A 22,043-nucleotide genomic window follows, 5' to 3' on the forward strand; every position below is an offset into this window, starting at 1 on the left:
CACCATCTCGGGGGGGGGGGTGGCAGTGCCACCATGGGGGTATTGGCAGTGTCACCAAGGGGGAGGTGGCAGTGCCACCGGGGGATGTTGGCACTGTCACCATCACAGGGGGGGTGTTGGCAGTGTCACCATCGGGGGGGCAGGGTTTTGGGAGTGTCACCAAGGGGGTTGGCAGTGCCACCATCCTGGGGCTGTCACCACCCCCCCCCCATGTCACAAATTGGGTCCATTCAATACAAAACAGGAAAATTTTTTATTGCTGCTTTTCTTAAAAACACTTAAAAACGCTCATGGGGGAGGGGGGGGGCAGGACCCCTCCCCAAATTCTCCTGCCCCTCCCCACCCCCAGGACCCCCCAACTCCCCCTCCCCAAATCATCCTGGAGCAGCCACTCGGTTCCACCCTTTATTTACAATTCTGGAGGAAAATGGGGCTGGGGGCTCCCCCCTTTGTCCCCTTGGGGGGGACCCCCACCCACACTGGGGGATCCTGGGGCTGGGGGGGGGCAGAGACCCCTCCCCATATGGTGAAAAGGGGGTGAAGGGAATGATGGGGACCCCAAGCTTGGGGATTTGCTGGCACCGGTTTGGGGAGTCCTGGGGGGTTCCCCATGGAAAGGGGGGGTCCTGGAGGGGGTCCCCATGGTGGGGAGGGGTCCTGGGGGGGGGGGTCCCACCCCTCAGTCACTGTCAGACCCCACAGCAGAGGAACCTTTCCTTTTCCTCTTGGCCGGTTTGGGTTTGGTGTCCTCCTCCTCCTGCAGGGACATGGTGGGTGGGTGGGGAGGGGTCACACGGGATTTGGGGACCCCTTTGGGGGGTCTCAGGGGGTCTGGGGGAGGGCGGGGGTCTCACCGAGGCGCTGCTGGAGCCGGACTCCTCCTCGTTGTTCTGGGGCTGTGCCGCGTTTTTGCGGCTGCGGGGGCTGGCCAGGGCCGTGGCCTTGCGGCGGCTCTTGGGGGGTTTGCTGGAGGAATCCTCGTATTCCTCAGCCAGGGAGAAGAGATCCGAGAACCTGGGGGGGGGGGAGGCACCAGAGGGGCTCAGGGAGGGGGTCTGGGGTCTTCAGGAGGGGGAGGGAAATGTGTGGGGAGGGGGTCTCACTTCATTTTGTGAGCTTCGTCGCAGCTGGCCTGGACGTGCTGCAGCGCCTGCAGGATCGGGGTCTGGCTGAAAACTGAGGGGAAAAATGGGGACAATGAGGACAATGGGGACAATGGGGACAATGGGGATGGAAAATGGGGACAATGGGGACAATGGGGACAATGGGGGATAATGGGGATGGATAATGGGGACAATGGGGATAATGGGGATGGATATTGGGGACAATGAGGACAATGGGGATAATGGGGATGGAAAATGGGGACAATGGGGACAATGGGGAGGGAAAATGGGGACAATGGGGACAATGGGGATGGATATTGGGGACAATGGGGACAATAGGCATAATAGGGATAATGGGGAGGGAAAATGGGGACAATGGGAATAACAGGAATGGGTAATGGGGACATTGGGGACAATGGGGTTAACAAGGGTAATGGGGATAGATAACAGGGATAATGGGGACAATGGGGATGGAAAATGGGGACAATGAGGAGGGTCAGGGGCAGGGAGAGACCCCAGACCCAAATTGGACAGCTCAGGGTGTGGGGAGGGACCCACAGTTGTGCTTGGTGTTGGTGAGGTTGAGCCTGAGGTTGTCCAGGTGCTCCAGGATCTGCTCCAGGGTGAGCTGGGCCAGTTTGCTGCTGGAGCTGCGGAGGCTGCGGGAGAGGAGGGCAGAAAATGGGGTGAGAAATTAAAAAATGGGGTGGGAAACTAAAAAAAAAATGGGGGTGAGAAACTAAAAATGGGGAGGAGACACCAAAAAATGGGGTGGGAAACTAAAAAAAATGGGGGTGATAAACTAAAAATGGGGTGAGAAATTAAAAAATGGGGTGGGAAACTAAAAAAAAAAATGGGGGTGAGAAACTAAAAATGGGGAGGAGACACCAAAAAATGGAGTGAGAAATTACAAATGGGGAGGAGAGGCCAAAAATGGGGATGAGACCCCCCCAGGGACAGATTCCAGACCTCTGGCACTTTTGAGGCAGGAGAGAAAAACCGAAATTCCTTAGGGTGGGAATTCTGTGGGAATGGGGTAAAAGGTGATAAAAACCCCCCCAACTCCTCAGGGAGGGAATTCCCAGTTCCAGGACTCCCAAAACACCCAGACCTCTGGTGTTTCTGGGGCAGGGGAGGAAAAAAAACCCAAATCCTCAGGGTGGGAATGTGGTAAAGGTGATAAAAACCACCCCAATTCCTTAGGGTGAGAATTCTGTGGGAATGGGGTAGAGAGGAGAAAAAAAACCCCAATTCCTTAGGGAGGGAATGGGGTACAGGTGAGATAAAGCACCCCAGTTCTTAAGGGAGGGAATTCCTAAGGCCAGAACCCCCAGACCTCTGTCTTTTTTTGGGGCAGGGAAGAAAAACCAATTCTTTAGGGTGGGAATTCTGTGGGAATGGGGTACAGGGAAGAAAAACCACCCCAATTCCTTAAGGTGAGAATTCTGTGGAAATGTGGTAAAGGTGATAAAAACCACCCCAATTCTTTAGGGAGAGAATTCTGTGGGAATGGGGTAGAGAGGAGAAAAAAACCCCAATTCCTTAGGAAGAGATTCCCAGTCCCAGGATCTCCACACCTCTGCTGTTTGTGGGCAGGGGACAAAGAGCACCCCAATTTTTGGGAAGGGATTTCCAGGACCCCCAGACCTCTGTCATTTGCGGGGCATGGGACAAAGAGCACCCCAATTTTTGGGAAGGGCATTTCCAGGAGCCCCAGACCTCTGCCGTTTTCGGGGCACGGGACAAACAGCACCCCAATTTTTGGGAAGGGATTCCCAGTCCCAGGACCCCCAGACCTCTGTTGTTTGCAGGCATGGCACAAACAGCACCCCAATTTTTGGGAAGGGCATTTCAGAATTCCCAGACCTCTGCTGTTTGCAGGCAGGGGACAAACAGCACCCCAATTTTTGGGAAGGGATTTCCAGGACCCCCAGACCTCTGTCGTTTGCGGGCATGGCACAAACAGCACCCCAATTTTTGGGAAGGGCATTTCAGAATTCCCAGACCTCTGCAGTTTTCGGGGCAGGGGACAAAGAGCACCCCAATTTTTGGGAAGGGATTTCCAGGGTCAGAATTCCCAGACCTCTGCTGTTTGCAGGCATGGCACAAACAGCACCCCAATTTTTGGGAAGGGATTTCCAGGACCCCCAGACCTCTGCTGTTTGTGGGGCACAGGACAAACAGCACCCCAATTTTTGGGAAGGGCATTTCAGAATTCCCAGACCTCTGTTGTTTGCAGGCATGGCACAAACAGCACCCCAATTTTTGGGAAGGGCATTTCAGAATTCCCAGACCTCTGCAGTTTGTGGGGCACAGGACAAACAGCACCCCAATTTTTGGGGAGGGCATTTCAGAATTCCCAGACCTCTGCTGTTTGCAGGCAGGGGACAAACAGCACCCCAATTTTTGGGAAGGGCATTTCCAGGGTCAGAATTCCCAGACCTCTGCAGTTTGTGGGGCAGGGCACAAACAGCACCCTAATTCTTTGGGAAGGGATTCCCAGTCCCAGGACCCCCAGACCTCTGCAGTTTGTGGGGCAGGGGACAAACAGCACCCCAATTTTTGGGGAGGGAATTTCAGAATTGCCAGACCTCTGTCATTTGTGGGGCAGGGGACAAAGAGCACCCCAATTCTTTGGGGAGGGCATTTCAGAATTGCCACACCTCTGGCGTTTGTGAGGCAGGGGACAAACAGCACCCCAATTTTTGGGAAGGGCATTTCAGAATTGCCACACCTCTGGCGTTTGTGAGGCAGGGGACAAACAGCACCCCAATTTTTGGGGAGGGCATTTCAGAATTGCCACACCTCTGGCGTTTGTGAGGCAGGGGACAAACAGCACCCCAATTTTTGGGAAGGGCATTTCAGAATTGCCACACCTCTGGCGTTTGTGAGGCAGGGGACAAACAGCACCCCAATTTTTGGGAAGGGCATTTCCACGGTCAGAATTCCCAGACTTCTGCAGTTTGCGGGGCATGGCACAAACAGCACCCCAATTTTTGGGAAGGGAATTTCAGAATTCCCAGACCTCTCTCATTTGCGGGGCACAGGACAAACAGCACCCCAATTCCTTAGGAAGGGATTCCCAGTCCCAGGACCCCCAGACCTCTGCAGTTTGTGGGCAGGGGACAAACAGCACCCCAATTTTTGGGGAGGGCATTTCCAGGGTCAGAATTCCCAGACTTCTGCCGTTTGTGGAGCACGGGACAAACAGCACCCCAATTTTTGGGAAGGGCATTTCAGAATTGCCAGACCTCTGTCATTTGTGGGGCAGGGGACAAACAGCACCCCAATTCTTTGGGAAGGGATTTCCAGGACCCCCAGACCTCTGTTGTTTGCAGGCATGGCACAAACAGCACCCCAATTCTTTGGGAAGGGATTCCCAGTCCCAGGACCCCCAGACCTCTGGCGTTTTCGGGGCAGGCTGTTGTTTTTGATCAGCAGGGCCTTGATGTGCTCGCCCAGCAGGTCGTCGTGCCGCAGCCCCCAGTGCCGCAGGATGCTGGTGGTGAACTGGTCCTCGGGGTGGCACGGCCGGCTCAGCACCATCTTCACCATCTCCTCACTGGGCCTGCACAAAAAGGGGGTGTGGGAGGGTGGGGGGCACACCTGGACCACCAGGAGACCCCCCCCAGGTTCCCCAAATCCCTTTAGTGCTCCCCAAATCCCCTCAGTGTCCCCCAGTTCACTCAGTGTCCCCAAATCCCCTTGGTGTCCCCTGGAACTTCTCAATGTTCCCAAATCCCCTCAGTGTTCCCCCTTTAGTGTCCCCAAATCCCCTCAGTGCCCCCCAAATCCCCTCAGTGTCTGCCCCTTGGTGTCCCCAAATCCCTTCAGTGTCCTCAAATCCCCTCAGTGTCCCTTGGAACTCCTCAGTGTCCCCCAGTTTACTCAGTGTCCCCAAATCTCCTTGGTGTCCCCTGGAACTTCTCAATGTCCCCAGATCCCCTCAGTGTTCCCCCTTTAGTGTCCCCAAACCCCCTCAGTGTCCCCCAGTTTACTCAATGTCCCCCAGTTTACTCAGTGTCCCCAAATCCCCTTGGTGTCCCCTGGAACTTCTCAATGTTCCCAAATCCCCTCAGTGTCCCCAAATCCCCTCAGTGTCCCTTGGAACTCCTCAGTGTCCCCAAATCTCTTCAGTGTCCCCAAATCCCTTTAGTGTCCCCCAAATCCCCTCAGTGTCCCCAAATCCCCTCAGTGTCCCCAAATCCCCTCAGTGTCCCCTGAAACCTCTCAGTGTACCCCAGGTCCCCTCAATGCCCCCAAATCACCTCAATGTCCCCCCTTGGTGTCCCTCAATCCCCTCAGTGCCCCCTGGAACCCCTCAGTGTCCCCCTCTCAGTGTCCCTAAATCCTCTCAGTGTCCCCAAATCCCTTCAGTGTCCCCCAAATCCTCTCAATGCCCCTTGGAACCCCTCAGTGCCCCCTAAATCCCCTTGGTGTCCCCAAATCCCTTCAGTGTCCCCCAAATCCCATCAGTGCCCCCCAGATCCCTTCAGTGTCCCCCAAATCCTCTCAGTGCCCCCTGGAACCCCTCAGTGTCCCAAAATCTCCTCAGTGCCCCCTCCAGATCCCCTCAGTGTCCCCAAATCCTCTCATTGTCCCCAAATCCCCTCAGGGTCCCCCCCAGACTCACTTTTCCCTGCGCAGCTGCAGCAGGAGGCAGGACAGGGCCTCGGGGTGCTCTGAAAGGGGAAGGAGGGTGGCAATGTCCCCAAAAAATGTCCCCAAAAAATGTCCCCAAAAAAACATCCCCAGGAATGTCCCCAAAATACGTCCTCAGAATGTCCCCCATGGGAATGACCCTGGGAATGTCCCCAAAATGTGTCCCCAGTTATGACCCCCCACGGCAATGACCCCTGGGAATGTCCCCCCCAGGATGTCCTTGGGAAAGACCCATGGGAATGTCCCCAAAAAATGTCCCCAGGGTGTCCCCAGGCTGACCCTTGTACTTGAGGTGCTGCAGGATGGGACTGAGGGTCTCCAGGGGGATGTTGTGGGACAGCAATGTCCCCCCATGGCAATGTCCCCCCCATGGCAATGTCCCCCCAGAGTGTGTCCCCTGGCTGTCCCCTGGGTGTCCCCAGCTGTCCCCTGGGTGTCCCCTGGGTGTCCCCAGGATGTCCCCAGGCTCACCCTTGTACTCGAGGTGCTGCAGGATGGGGCTGATGTTCTCCAGGGGGATGTTGTGGGACAGCAATGTCCCCCCATGGCAATGTCCCCCCATGGCAATGTCCCCCCAGAATGTGTCCCCAGCTGTCCCCTGGGTGTCCCCTGGGTGTCCCCTGGGTGTCCCCAAGGTGTCCCCAGCTCACCCTTGTACTTGAGGTGCTGCAGGATGGGGATGATGGTCTCCAGGGGGATGTTGTGGGCCAGGAACAGCTGCCAGGTGCAGTACTGCTCAAAGGTCTCCCAGTCCAGGCTCTGAACTGCGCACGGGACGGACGGACAGGGGGACAGACGGACAGGGGGACAGACAGACAGGGGTGGATAACAGCGAGAATGGGGACAAAGGGGATAACAGGGACAATTAACCCCAATAAAATGGAGTTAACAGGCATAATGGGGACGGAAAATGGGGACAATGGGGACAATAGGGAGGGAAAATGGGGACAATGGGGACAATGAGGACAATGGGGAGGGAAAATGGGGACAATGGGGACAATGAGGACAATGGGGATGGATAATGGGGACAATGGGGATGGATATTGGGGACAATGGGGACAATGGGGATAATAGGGATAATGGGGATGGATAATGGGGACAATGGGGACAATGGGGACAATGGGGATGGAAAATGGGGACATGGAGGACAATGGGGATGGATATTGGGGACAATGAGGACAATGGGGACAATAGGGATAATAGGGATAATGGGGATGGATAATGGGGACAATGGGGACAATGGGGATGGATATTGGGGACAATGAGGACAATGGAGACAATGGGGATAATGGGGATGGATAATGGGGACAATGAGGACAATGGGAATAACAGGAATGGGTAATGGGGACATTGGGGACAATGGGGTTAACAAGGGTAATGGGGATAGATAACAGGGATAATGGGGACAACAGGGACAATGGGGACAATAGGGATAATGGGGATGGACAATGGGGACAATGGGGACAATGGGGAGGGAAAATGGGGACAATGGGGATGGATAATGGGGACAATGGGGACAATCGGGATAATGGGGATGGAAAATGGGGACAATGGGGAGGGAAAATGGGGACAATGAGGACAATGGGAATAACAGGAATGGGTAATGGGGACATTGGGGACAATGGGGTTAACAAGGATAATGGGGATAGATAACAGGGATAATGGGGACAATGGGGACAATGGGGACAATGGGGATGGATAATGGGGACAATGGGACGGAAAATGGGGACAATGGGATGGATAATGGGGACAATGGGACAATGGGGATAACAGGAATATTGGGGATGGATAACAGAGACAGTGGGATAATGGGGATAATGGAAATGGGTAACAGGGACAATGGGGTTAGCAGGGATCTGTGCCAGCCCCTTCCCCAGCTCTGGGGACCCCCAAACCTGCCCGGGGTCCCCCCACCCCTCGGGGCCCTGGCAATGGAAGGGGCTGTGGGGACAGGGCTAACGAGGCTCCCTAATTAATGAACAGGCTTATCCCCAAGCTGGATTTGCTCTGGGAACACCGAGGGACCCCACGGAGAGGCTGTGGAGCCGATTGTGGGATTTTGCCCTGCCTGGCACCCCTGGGGGCACAGGGATCAATCCCAGATCTGCCCGGGGCAGTGACCCTGTAATGCCAGCTGGGAATGCAGCCCCGGGCAGGGATCTCCCTTGGAAAGGGCCAGGCCTGGATTTGGGGGCTGCCCAGGACCTGTTCATTCCTATTTCCATCCTCATTCCCATTCCCTTTCTCATTCCCACTCCAATTCCCATTCCCAATCCCACTCCCATTCCCCATTCCCACTCCTATTCCCTCTCCCATTCGCAATCCCATTTCTGTTCCCATTCCCATCCCAATCCCATTCCCACTCCAATTCCTAATCCCATTCCCACTGCCTTTCCCATTCCCAATACCAATCCCATTCCCACTCCCATCCCCAATCCCCATTCCCATTTCCTCTCCCTCTCTCAATCCCATTCCCCATTCCATTTCCCATTCCATTTCCCATTCCTGAATTCCCAATCCCAATCCCCATTCCATTTCCCATTCCCATCCCCAATCCCCATTCCCATTTCCTCTCCCTCTCCCAATCCCATTCCCCATTCCATTCCCCATTCCATTTCCCATTCCCCAATTCCCAATCCCATTCCCCAATTCCCAATCCCAATCTCATTCCCTCTTCCATTTCCCATTTCCCACTCCAATTCCCAATCCCACTCCCTTTCTCACTCCCATTCCCTCTCCCATTCCCACTCCCCAATCCCATTCCTTCTCTCAATCCCATTTACCTCTCCCTTTCCCATTTCCCAAACCCATTTCCCATTCCCACTCCCATTTCCATTCCCATTTCCCATTCATTTCCCATTCCCACTCCCACTCCAATTCCCAATCCCACTCCCTTTCTCATTCCCATTCCCATTTCCCAATCCCATTCCTTCTCTCAATCCCATTCCCTCTCCCTTTCCCATTTCCCAAACCCATTTCCCTTTCCCATTCCCAATCCCATTTCCATTCCCATTTCCCAATCCCATTCCTTCTCTCAATCCCACTCCCTCTCCCATTCCCATTTCCCAAACCCATTTCCCATTCCCAATCCCATTTCCATTTCCCATTCCCCTTTCATTTCCCATTCCCACTCCCACTCCAATTCCCAATCCCACTCCCTTTCTCATTCCCATTCCCTCTCCCATTCCCATTTCCCAATCCCATTTCCTCTCCCAATCCCATTTCCCAAACCCATTTCCCATTCCCAATCCCATTTCCATTCCCATTTCCATTTCCAATCCCATTCCCACTCCCATCCCATTTCCCACTCCCAATCCCAATCCCATTCCCATTCCCAATCCCTGTTGCTCCCAATCCCATTCCCAATCCCATTCCCATTTCAATCCCAATCCCATTCCCATTCCAATCCCACTCCCAATCCCATTCCAATCCCATTCCCAATCCCATTCCCACTCCCATTCCCAATCCCTGTTGCTCCCAATCCCACTCCCACTCACTGAGGATGTTCAGCACGGAATCCTTGCGGAACATGACGAGGTTTCCCATCATCACGTGGCACACGAGCTCCTGGAGCTGGGGTGGGACAGGGAATGGGGTCAGGGGGCTCTGAGGACCCTCCCCAAATGGGATCCAGTGGGAACAGAGCCAGCACCATCCCTGGGATCCATGGGATGGGACAGGGAATGGGGTCAGGGGGCTCTGAGGACCCTCCCCAAATGGGATCCAGTGGGAAACACCCCTGGGATCCATGGGGTGGGACAGGGAATGGGGTCAGGGGGCTCTGAGGACCCTCCCCAAATGGGATCCAGCAGGGAACACCATCCCTGGGATCCATGGGATGGGACAGGGAATGGGGTCAGGGGGCTCTGAGGACCCTCCCCAAATGGGATCCAGTGGGAAACACCATCCCTGGGATCCATGGGATGGGACAGGGAATGGGGTCAGGGGGCTCTGAGGACCCTCCCCAAATGGGATCCAGTGGGAACAGAGCCAGCACCATCCCTGGGATCCATGGGGTGGGACAGGGAATGGGGTCAGGGGGTGACATTCCAGAGGTGCCCCCTGAGGAATTTTTGGGTTCTCCCAGCAAATTCCAGGCCAGGCAGAGCCACAAAGGGGCTCATTAGGGGTAATTAGGTAATTAGCGCTGATTGCCAAGGAAATGGCTCTGCAGGAGATCCCGTGGGATCGACCTTTGGACCAGGGGATTTAGGAGAGGATTTGGGTCATGGATGGCTCATTTTGGGGTTAAATTTGGGGCCATGGATGGCTCATTTTGGGGTTAAATTTGGGAAGGATTTGGGGCCATGGATGGCTCATTTTGGGGTTAAATTCCTCAGGTTTGGGGCCATGGATGGCTCATTTTGGTGTTAAATTTGGGACGGATTGGGGCCATGGATGGCTCATTTTGGGGTTAAATTTGGGCAGGATTGGGGTCATGGATGGCTCATTTTGGGGTTAAATTCCCCAGGTTTGGGGCCATGGATGGCTCATTTTGGGGTTAAATTTGGGGTCATGGATGGCTCATTTTGGGGTTAAATTTGGGCAGGATTGGGGTCATGGATGGCTCATTTTGGGGTTAAATTTGGGTCATGGATGGCTCATTTTGGGGTTAAATTCCCCAGGTTTGGGGCCATGGATGGCTCATTTTGGGGTTAAATTTGGGCAGGATTTGGGTCATGGATGGCTCATTTTGGGGTTAAATTTGGGGCCATGGATGGCTCATTTTGGGGTTAAATTTGGGCAGGATTTGGGGCCATGGATGGCTCATTTTGGGGTTAAATTCCCCAGGTTTGGGGCCATGGATGGCTCATTTTGGGGTTAAATTTGGGGCCATGGATGGATCATTTTGGGGTTAAATTTGGGAAGGATTTGGGGCCATGGATGGCTCATTTTGGGGTTAAATTTGGGGCCATGGATGGCTCATTTTGGGGTTAAATTTGGGCAGGATTGGGGCCATGGATGGCTCATTTTGGGGTTAAATTCCTCAGGATTGGGGCCATGGATGGCTCATTTTGGGGTTAAATTTGGGCCATGGATGGCTCATTTTGGGGTTAAATTTGGGCAGGATTGGGGTCATGGATGGCTCATTTTGGAGTTAAATTTGGGCAGGATTGGGGTCATGGATGGCTCATTTTGGGGTTAAATTCCCCAGGATTGGGGCCATGGATGGCTCATTTTGGGGTTAAATTTGGGCCATGGATGGCTCATTTTGGGGTTAAATTTGGGCAGGATTGGGGTCATGGATGGCTCATTTTGGAGTTAAATTTGGGCAGGATTGGGGTCATGGATGGCTCATTTTGGGGTTAAATTCCCCAGGATTGGGGCCATGGATGGCTCATTTTGGGGTTAAATTTGGGGCCATGGATGGCTCATTTTGGGGTTAAATTTGGGTCATAGATGGCTCATTTTGGGGTTAAATTGCCCAGAAAAGGGAAGGGAAGGATCCCCCTCACCTGGAAGGAGTCGATGACAGCCACGATCATGTTCAGCAGCTCCCCGCTCCTCAGGGTCTCATCTGGAAACTGGGAATGAACAAAATCAAACTGGGAATGAAAAATCCCAAACTGGGAATGCACAAAATCCTAAACTGGGAATGCACAAAACCCAAACTGGGAGTGCACAAAATCCCAAACTGGGAATGCACAAAACCCCAACTGGGAATGAAAAATCCCAAACTGGGAGTGTACAAAACCCACACTGAGAATGAACAAAATCAAACTGGGAATGAAAAATCCCAAACTGGGAATGAAAAATCCCAAACTGGGAGTGCACAAAACCCAAACTGGGAATGCACAAAATCCCAAACTGGGAATGAAAAATCCCAAACTGGGAGTGCACAAAATCCCAAACTGGGAATGAAAAATCCCAAACTGGGAATGCACAAAAACCCAAACTGGGAATGCACAAAATCCCAAACTGGGAATGCACAAAACCCAAACTGGGAATGCACAAAATCAAACTGGGAATGCACAAAATCCAAACTGGGAATGAAAAATCCCAAACTGGGAATGCACAAAATCCAAACTGGGAATGAAAAATCCCAAACTGAGAATGCACAAAATCCTAAAGTGGGAATGAACAAAATCAAACTGGGAATGAAAAATCCCAAACTGGGAATGCTCAAAACCCAAACTGGGAATGCACAAAATCCTAAAGTGGGAATGCACAAAACCCAAACTGGGAATGCACAAAATCCTAAAGTGGGAATGCACGAAACTCAAACTGGGAATGCACAAAATCCAAACTGGGAATGCACAAAATCAAACTGGGAATGCACAAAATCCAAACTGGGAATGAAAAATCCCAAACTGGGAATGCACAAAATCCAAACGGGAATGAAAAATCCCAAACTGGGAATGCACAAAATCAAACTGGGAATGAAAAATCCCAAACTGGGAATGCACAAAATCCCAAACTGGGAGCACACAAAATCCCAAACTGGGAATGCACAAAAACCCAAACTGGGAATGCACAAAATCCCAAACTGAGAATGCACAAAATCAAACTGGGAATGAAAAATCCCAAACTGGGAATGAAAAATCCCAAACTGGGAGTGCACAAAATCCCAAACTGGGAATGAAAAATCCCAAACTGGGAGTGCACAAAATCCCAAACTGGGAATGAAAAATCCCAAACTGGGAGTGCACAAAATCAAACTGGGAATGCACAAAATCCCAAACTGGGAATGAAAAATCCCAAACTGGGAGTGCACAAAATCCCAAACTGGGAATGAAAAATCCCAAACTGGGAATGCACAAAATCAAACTGGGAATGAAAAATCCCAAACTGGGAGTGCACAAAATCCCAAACTGAGAATGCACAAAATCAAACTGGGAATGAACAAAATCAAACTGGGAATGAAAAATCCCAAACTGGGAATGCACAAAATCAAACTGGGAATGCACAAAATCCCAAACTGGGAATGCACAAAATCCCAAACTGGGAATGCACAAAATCAAACTGGGAATGCACAAAAACCCAAACTGGGAATGCACAAAATCCCAACTGGGAATGCACAAAAACCCAAACTGAGAATGAAAAATCCCAAACTGGGAATGCACAAAACCCAAACTGGGAATGCACAAAACCCAAACTGGGAATGCACAAAATTCTCAAGTGGGAATGCACAAAATCCCAAACTGGGAATGCACAAAATCCCAAACTGGGAATGCACAAAATCCAAACTGGGAATGCAGAAAATCCAAACTGGGAATGCACAAAATCCCAAACTGGGAATGCACAAAATCCCAAACTGGGAATGCACAAAAACCCAAACTGGGAATGCACAAAAACCCAAACTGGGAATGAAAAATCCCAAACTGGGAATGCACAAAATCCCAAACTGGGAATGCACAAAATTCTCAAGTGGGAATGCACAAAACCCAAACTGGGAATGCAGAAAATCCAAACTGGGAATGAAAAATCCCAAACTGGGAATGAAAAATCCCAAACTGGGAAGGCACAAAATCCAAACTGGGAATGAAAAATCCCAAACTGGGAGTGCACAAAATCCCAAACTGGGAATGCACAAAATCCCAAACTGGGAATGCACAAAATCCCAAACTGGGAATGAAAAATCCCAAACTGGGAGTGCACAAAATCCAAACTGGGAATGAAAAATCCCAACTGGGAATGCACAAAAACCCAAACTGGGAATGCACAAAATCCAAACTGGGAATGAATAATCCCAAACTGGGAATGCACAAAATCCTAAAGTGGGAATGCACAAAATCCCAAACTGGGAATGCACAAAATCCCATACTGGGAATGCACAAAACCCAAACTGGGAATGCACAAAAACCCAAACTGGGAATGCACAAAATCCAAACTGGGAATGCACAAAATCCCAAACTGGGAAGGCACAAAATCCCAAACTGGGAATGCAGAAAATCCAAACTGGGAATGAAAAATCCCAAACTGGGAATGCACAAAACCCAAACTGGGAATGCACAAAATCCAAAACTGGGAATGCACAAAACCCAAACTGGGAATGCACAAAATCCCAAACTGGGAATGCACAAAATCCCAAACTGGGAGTGCACAAAACCCAAACTGGGAATGCACAAAACCCAAACTGGGAATGCTCAAAATCAAACTGGGAATGCACAAAATCCAGACTGGGAATGCACAAAACCCAAACTGGGAATGCACAAAATCCCAAATCCGGGCAGGCACAAAATCCCAAAAATTTCCATCGGGGGGCAGCAGTGAGCCAGAGCTCTGGAATTCCCGGAATTCCCGGTTTTTTTCCCTTTTCCTGGCTCTGCTCCGGCAGGAAACACAAAATCAATCAGGGCAGGAGCCAAGGGCGGGAACGGCGGCGCCAGGGAGAGAGACGGGATCTGGGATGGATCCTGGATTTGGGATCAGCACAGGGAACAATGGGATCCTGCCCTGGGATTTGGGATCAGTGTGGGGAACAATGGGATCCTGCCCTGGATGGATCCTGGATTTGGGATCAGTGTGGGGAACAACGGGATCCTGACCTGGGATGGATCCTGGATTTGGGATCAGTGTGGGGAACAGTGGGATCCTGCCCTGGGGTTTGGGATCAGTGTAGGGAACACTGGGATCCTGCCCTGGGATGGATCCTGGATTTGGGATCAGTGTGGAAAACACTGGGATCCTGCCCTGGATGGATTCTGGATTTGGGATTGGCACAGGAACAGTGGGATCCTGGATTTGGGATTTGGGATCAGCACAGGAACAGTCTGGGATGGATCCTGGATTTGGGATCAGTGTGGGGAACAACGGGATCCTGCCCTGGGATGGATCCTGGATTTGGGATCAGCACAGGAACAGTGGGATCCTGCCCTGGGATTTGGGATCAGTGTGGGGAACACTGGGATCCTGCCCTAGGATTCGGGATCAGCACAGTGAACAATGGGATCCTGCCCTGGGATGTATTCTGGATTTGGGATCGGCACAGGAACAGCCTGGGATGGATCCTGGATATGGGATCAGTGTGGAAAACAACGGGATCCTGCCCTGGGATTTGGGATCAGTGTGGGGAACAATGGGATCCTGCCCTGGATGGATCCTGGATTTGGGATTGGCACAGCAACAGTGGGATCCTGCCCTGGGATTTGGGATCAGCACAGGGAACAGTGGGATCCTGCCCTGGATGGATCCTGGATTTGGGATTGGCACAGGAACAGTGGGATCCTGGATTTGGGATCAGTGTGGAAAACAGTGGGATCCTGCCCTGGGATGGATCCTGGATTTGGGATCAGCACAGGAACACTGGGATCCTGCCCTGGGATGGATCCTGGATTTGGGATCAGCACAGGAACAGCCTGGGATGGATCCTGGATTTGGGATCAGTGTGAGGAACACTGGGATCCTGCCCTGGGATGGATCCTGGATTTGGGATCAGCACAGGGAACACTGGGATCCTGCCCTGGGATGGATCCTGGATTTGGGATCAGTGTGGGGAACAATGGGATCCTGCCCTGGGATGTATTCTGGATTTGGGATTGGCACAGGGAACAATGGGATCCTGCCCTGGGATTTGGGATCAGCACAGTGAACAATGGGATCCTGCCCTGGGATGTATTCTGGATTTGGGATTGGCACAGGAACACTGGGATCCTGCCCTGGGATGGATCCTGGATTTGGGATCAGTGTGGAAAACAGTGGGATCCTGCCCTGGGATTTGGGATCAGCACAGGAGCAGCCTGGGATGGATCCTGGATTTGGGATCAGCACAGGAACAGCCTGGGATGGATCCTGGATTTGGGATCAGTGTGGGGAACAACGGGATCCTGCCCTGGGATTTGGGATCAGTGTGGGGAACAATGGGATCCTGCCCTGGGATGGATCCTGGATTTGGGATCGGCACAGGAACAGCGGGATCCTGCCCTGGGATGGATCCCAAGGAAGGACAGGGATTCCAGGGCTGCAGCTTTCTGAATTTAGAGAGAATTTTTTTGGGGGGGATTCTCTGAATTTAGAAAGAATTTTAGGGATTCTCTGCTGCAGCACACCTGGGATGGGACCTGGGGCACACCTGGGATGGCATTTTGGGCACCCCTGGCACTCAGGGCACCCCTGGGATGGGATTTTGGGCACACCTGGGATGGGATTTTTGGGCACAACAGGAACAGGACTTGGGGAACACCAGGGATGGGATTTTGGGGACATCTGGGATGGGATTTTGGGCACCCCTGGCACTCAGGTCACCCCTGGGATGGGATTCTGGGCACACCTATCACTCAGAGCTCCCCTGGGATGGGATTTTGGGCACACCTGGGATGGCATTTTGGGCACCCCTGGCACTCAGAGCTCCCCTGGGATGGGATTTTGGGCACACCAGGGTTGGGATTTTGGGCACCCCTGGCACTCAGGGCACACCTGGGATGGGATTCTGGGCACACCTGTCACTCAGAGCTGCCCTAGGATGGGATTTTGGGCACACCTAGGATGGCATTTTGGGCACACCAGGGATGGGATTTTGGGGAGCCCTGGCACTCAGAGCTCCCCTAGGATGGGATTTTGGGCACCCCTGGCACTCAGGGCTCCCCTGGGATGGGATTTTGGGCACACCTGGGATGGGATTTTGGGGACCCCTGTCCCTCAGGGCTGCCCCGGGATGGCACTCAGGGCACACCTGGGCAGGTGAGGGCTCACCTCGGTGTAGATGGAGGGCGTGAGGAAGCAGAGCAGGCGCACATCGTCCTCCTGGCACGCCTTCATGTCCATCATGAGGCACGTGTGCAGCTCGCCCAGCTGCGTGGCCTGGGCAAAGGACTCGTAGAGCGCCATCCTGCCCAGCGCCGCCTTGCTGGGGACAGAGCAAACCTGGCACCTGGGCACACCTGGGCACACCTGGTACTGCTGGGATACACCTGACACAGCTCACACACTCACAGAGCGCCATCCTGCCCAGCGCCGCCTTGCTGGGGAGAGAGCACACCTGGCACCTGGGCACACCTGGGCACACCTGGCACACACCTGGGCACACTCACAGAGCGCCATCCTGCCCAGCGCCGCCTTGCTGGGGACAGAGAGCACCTGGCACCTGGGCACACCTGGCACACACCTGACACAGCTCACACACTCACACAGTGCCATCCTGCCCAGCGCCGCCTTGCTGGGGACAGAGCAAACCTGGCACCTGGCACACCTGGCACACAGCTCACAGAGCGCCATCCTGCCCAGCGCCGCCTTGCTGGGGACAGAGAGCACCTGGCACCGGGCACACCTGGCACACCTGGGCACACCTGGCACACCTGGCACCTGGGCACACCTGGCACACTCACAGAGCGCCATCCTGCCCAGCGCCGCCTTGCTGGGGACAGAGCACACCTGGCACCTGGGCACACCTGGCACACAGCTCATACACCTGGCACACTCACAGAGCGCCATCCTGCCCAGCACCGCCTTGCTGGGGGCACAGCACACCTGGCACACCTGGGCAGCTGGGCACACACCTGGTACTGCTGGGATACACCTGGCACACCTGGCACACAGCTCATACACCTGGCACACTCACACAGCGCCATCCTGCCCAGCAACACCTTGCTGGAGACAGAGCACACCTGGCACCTGGGCACACCTGGCACACCTGGGCACACCTGGCACACCTGGCACACCTGGCACACAGCTCATACACCTGGCACACTCACAGAGTGCCATCCTGCCCAGCGCCGCCTTGCTGGGGACAGAGCAAACCTGGCACACATCTGGTACTGCTCGGACACACCTGGCACACACCTGGCACAGCTAACACACACCTGGCACACACCTGGTACCGCTGGGACACAGCTGGCACAACTGACACACACCTGGCACAGCTAACACACACCTGGCACACCTGGTACCGCTGGGACACAGCTGACACAACTGACACACACCTGGCACTGCTGGCACACACCTGGCACCACTGGCATACACACCTGGCACACGCCTGGCATGTGACACCTCACACACGTAGTACACACCTGGCACAGCTGGCACACACCTGGCACAGCTGGCACACACCTGGCACACACCTGGCTCATGCTGCCACTGGGGACAGGCACAGGCACAGGCACGGGAGGTGCCCATGTAAGAGGGCGGGGCCAAGGTGAGGGGGAGGAGTCACAAGAGGGGGAGGAGTCAGAGCAGAGTGGGAGGAGTCAGAGCAGGGTGTGGCCCATCTGAGGGGGCGGAGTCAGAACAGGGCAGGGCCCAGGTGAGGGGGCGGAGTCAGAGCAGGGCGGGGTCAGGGTGAGAAGGTGGGGCCCAGATGAAGGGGAGGAGCCTGAGCAGGGCGTGGCCCATAAGAAGGGGAGGAGTCACAGGAGAGAGGGAGGAGTCACAGGTAGGCATGGCCCATCTGAGGAGGAGGAGGAGTCAGAGCAGGGCGTGGCCCATCGGAGGGGGCGGAGCCAGCGCAGGGCGTGGCCTCACCTGGCCCTCAGGTAGTAGAGCAGGTGATATCCGATCTTGGGCTGCTTCTGGTAGAGCTCCGAGAGCAGGTCCAGCAGCAGCGAGAAGCCGCTGTTGTCCTCCTGCATCTGGCACAGGTTCCTTGGGGACAGTGGGAATGTCACCGGGATAATGGGGACCAAAAACCCCAAAAAACCCCAAAAACCTCAAAAATTCCCAAAATACCCCCCAAAAACCACCAAAAAACCCCAGATTTCCCACTTGGAATGAGCAGGTCCAGCAGCAGTGAGAAGCCGCTGTTGTCCTCCTGCATCTGGCACAGGTTCCTTGGGGACAGCGGGAATGTCACCGGGATAACGGGGACCAAACACCCCAAAAAAACCCAAAAACCCCCAAAATCCACCAAAAAACCCACCAAAAAAACCCAAAAAAACCCAAAAAACCCCAAAAATCCCCGGATTTCCCACTTGGAATGAGCAGGTCCAGCAGCAGCGAGAAGCTGCTGTTGTCCTCCTGCATCTGGCACAGGTTCCTTGGGGAGAGCGGGAATGTCACCAGGATAACGGGGACCAAACACCCCAAAAACCTCAAAAAATCCCAAAACCCACCAAAAAACCCCAAAAAACCCCAAAAACCTCAAAATCCACCAAAAAAAACCCCAAAAAACCCAAAAAACCCCAGATTTCCCACTTGGAATGAGCAGGTCCAGCAGCAGTGAGAAGCTGCTGTTGTCCTCCTGCATCTGGCACAGGTTCCTTGGGGACAGCGGGAATGTCACTGGGATAATGGGGACCAAACACCCCAAAAAACCCCAAAAAACCCCAAAAAAACCCAAAAAACCCTGGATTTCCCACCAGGAATGGGATGGGAGGCCGGGAATTCCTGAGGGTTTGGGAAGGAACCTACCGGAATATCAGGTACAGGGGCTTCCCCACGGACTCCTCCAGGGACCTGGGGACAGACAGACGGACACTCTGAGCTCCCGGCAATGTCACGGGGACAGCCCTGGATATCTCCAGGATTTCCCAGGAATGGGAACAGGAATATCCCTGGATCCCTCGGAGTTTTCCAGGAATGACAAAGGAACAGCCCTGAATCCCTCTGAGTTTTCCCAGGAATAGGAACAACCCTGAATTCCTCTGAATTTTCCCAGGAAATGTCACAGGAACTGCCCTGGGTCCCTCTGGATTTTCCCAGGAAATGGGACAGGAACTGCCCTGGATCCCTCTGAGTTTTCCCAGGAATGGGAACAGCCCTGGATCCTGTTGGGTTTCCCCAGGAATGACAAAGGAACAGCCCTGGATCCCTTCAGAATTTCCCAAGAATGGCATGGGAACAACCCTGGATCCCTCTGGATTTCCCAGGAATAGGAACAACCCTGAATTCCTCTGGGTTTTCCCAGGAATGGGAACAGGAGCAGCCCTGGATCCCTCTGGATTTCCCAGGAATAGGAACAACCCTGAATTCCTCTAGGTTTTCCCAGGAATGTCACAGGAACAGCCCTGGGTCCCTCTGGATTTTCCTGGGAATGGGACAGGAACTGCCCTGGATCCCTCTGAGTTTCCCCAGGAATGACAAAGGAACAGCCCTCGATCCCTTCAGAATTTCCCAAGAATGGCATGGGAGCAGCCCTGAATCCCTCCAGGATTTTCCAGGAATAGGAATAACCCTGAATTCCTATGGGTTTTCCCAGGAAATGGGAACAGGAACAGCCCTGGATCCCTTCAGAATTTCCCAAGAATGGCATGGGAGCAGCCCTGGATCCCTCTGGATTTTCCTGGGAATGGGAACAACCCTGAATTCTTCTGAATTTTTCCAGGAATGACAAAGGAACAGCCCTGGATTCCTCTGGGTTTTCCCAGGAATGGGAACAACCCAGAATTCCTCTGGGTTTTCCCAGGAAATGGGACAGGAACAGCCCTGGATCCCTCTGGATTTCCCAGGAATAGGAACAGCCCTGGATCCCATTGGGAGCCCAGGAACAGCCCTGGATCCCTCTGGGTTCTCCCAGGAAATGGGAGCAGCCCTGGATCCCGTTGGGTTTTCCCAGGAAATGGGACAGGAACAGCCCTGGATCCCTTCAGAATTTCCCAAGAATGGCATGGGAGCAACCCTGGATCCCTCTGGATTTCCCAGGAAATGGGACAGGAACTGCCCTGGGTCCCTGTGGATTTTCCAGGAATAGGAACAACCCAGAATTCCTATGGGTTTTCCCAGGAAATGGGAACAGGAGCAGCCCTGGATCCCTCTGGATTTTCCAGGAAATGGGAACAACCCAGAATTCCTCTGAATTTTCCCAGGAAATGTCACAGGAACTGCCCTGGATCCCTCCAGGATTTCCCAAGAATGGCATGGGAACAACCCTGGATCCCTCTGGATTTCCCAGGAATGGGAGCAGCCCTGGATCCCGTTGGGTTTTCCAGGAATAGGAACAGCCCTGGATCCCATTGGGAGCCCAAGAACAGCCCTGGATCCCTCCAGGATTTTCCAGGAATGGGAACAGCCCTGAATTCCTCTGAATTTTCCCAGGAAATGGGAGAGGAACTGCCCCGGATCCCTCTGGATTTTCCTGGGAATAGGAACAACCCTGGATCCCGTTGGGAACCCAAGAACAGCCCTGGATCCCTCTGAATTTTCCCAGGAAATGGGACAGGAGCAGCCCTGGATCCCTCCAGGATTTCCCAGGAATGTCACAGGAACAGCCCTGGGTCCCTCTGGATTTTCCAGGAAATGGGAGAGGAACAGCCCTGAATTCTTCTGAGTTTTCCAGGAATAGGAACAACCCTGAATTCCTCTGAATTTTCCCAGGAAATGGGACAAGAACAGCCTTGGATCCCTCCAGGATTTCCCAGGAATAGGAACAACCCAGAATTCCTCTGAATTTTCCCAGGAAATGGGACAGGAACAGCCCTGGGTCCTGTTGGGAGCCCAAGAACAGCCCTGGATCCCTCTGAGTTTCCCCAGGAATGACAAAGGAACAGCCCTGGGTCCCTCTGGATTTCCCAGGAATAGGAACAACCCTGAATCCTGTTGGGAGCCCAAGAACAGCCCTGGATCCCTCTGAGTTTTCCCAGGAACAGGAACAACCCTGAACTCTGAATTTTCCCAGGAAATGGGACAAGAACAGCCCTGGATCCCTCCAGGATTTCCCAGGAAATGGGAGAGGAACAGCCCTGGATCCCTCTGGATTTCCCAGGAATGACAAAAGAACAGCCCTGGATCCCGTTGGGAACCCAAGAACAGCCCTGGATCCCTCCAGGATTTCACAGGAATAGGAACAACCCTGAATTCCTCTGAATTTTCCCAGGAAATGGGACATGAACAGCCCTGAATTCCTCTGGATTTTCCTGGGAATGGGAACAGCCCTGGATCCCATTGGGTTTTCCCAGGAAATGGGACAGGAACTGCCCTGGATCCCTTCAGAATTTCCCAAGAATGGCATGGGAGCAGCCCTGGATCCCTCTGGATTTCCCAGGAATAGGAACAACCCAGAATTCCTCTGAATTTTCCCAGGAAATGGGACAAGAACAGCCCTGGGTCCCTCTGGATTTTCCTGGGAATGGGAACAGCCCTGGATCCCGTTGGGAGCCCAAGAACAGCCCTGGATCCCTCTGAGTTTCCCCAGGAATGACAAAGGAACAGCCCTGGATCCCGTTGGGTTTTCCCAGGAAATGGGACAGGAACAGCCCTGAATTCCTCTGGGATTTCCCAGGAGCAGCCCCGGATCCCTCTGTGGTTCTCCCAGCCCTTACTCCTCCGTGATCTCCTCCGGCAGCACCTCCCCACGGAAATGGGCCTTGAAGAGCTCCTGCAGGCACGAGGCGAGAACGGAGAGCTGCTCCGAGTCAAAGTCCTCCTGCAGGGACAGGGGGCAGGGATGGACCTGGCACGGGCACGGGGCAC

At 53.6% G+C, this 22,043-nt stretch overlaps 1 protein-coding gene and 1 long non-coding RNA gene across 2 annotated transcripts in view; both read right to left on the reverse strand.

The window, feature by feature from the left end:
* Positions 1 to 234: 234 nt before the first annotated feature.
* Positions 235 to 22,043, reverse strand: part of INTS3 (integrator complex subunit 3) — a 60,681-nt gene continuing 38,872 nt past the window's right edge. Inside the window, exons 18-30 of the mRNA XM_074529725.1 lie at positions 21,893 to 21,996; positions 19,047 to 19,091; positions 18,162 to 18,281; positions 16,398 to 16,551; positions 11,222 to 11,290; positions 9,263 to 9,338; positions 6,416 to 6,529; positions 5,737 to 5,785; positions 4,504 to 4,671; positions 1,662 to 1,762; positions 1,104 to 1,176; positions 855 to 1,014; positions 235 to 757 (exon numbers count right to left, since the gene is read on the reverse strand). Of these exons, the coding sequence (XP_074385826.1) occupies positions 680 to 757; positions 855 to 1,014; positions 1,104 to 1,176; positions 1,662 to 1,762; positions 4,504 to 4,671; positions 5,737 to 5,785; positions 6,416 to 6,529; positions 9,263 to 9,338; positions 11,222 to 11,290; positions 16,398 to 16,551; positions 18,162 to 18,281; positions 19,047 to 19,091; positions 21,893 to 21,996 (1,311 nt within the window). The 3' untranslated portion in view covers positions 235 to 679. The remainder of the gene's footprint in view (positions 758 to 854; positions 1,015 to 1,103; positions 1,177 to 1,661; positions 1,763 to 4,503; positions 4,672 to 5,736; positions 5,786 to 6,415; positions 6,530 to 9,262; positions 9,339 to 11,221; positions 11,291 to 16,397; positions 16,552 to 18,161; positions 18,282 to 19,046; positions 19,092 to 21,892; positions 21,997 to 22,043) is intronic.
* Positions 17,392 to 18,155, reverse strand: LOC141725707 (uncharacterized). Its single transcript, XR_012577410.1, has 3 exons — positions 17,751 to 18,155; positions 17,555 to 17,719; positions 17,392 to 17,483 (listed from the first exon to the last, which is right to left on the reverse strand). It is a non-coding gene; the product is annotated as an uncharacterized LOC141725707 (long non-coding RNA).

Source organism: Zonotrichia albicollis, chromosome 30 (genome assembly GCF_047830755.1).
Source record: "Zonotrichia albicollis isolate bZonAlb1 chromosome 30, bZonAlb1.hap1, whole genome shotgun sequence".
Lineage (NCBI taxonomy): Eukaryota > Metazoa > Chordata > Aves > Passeriformes > Passerellidae > Zonotrichia > Zonotrichia albicollis.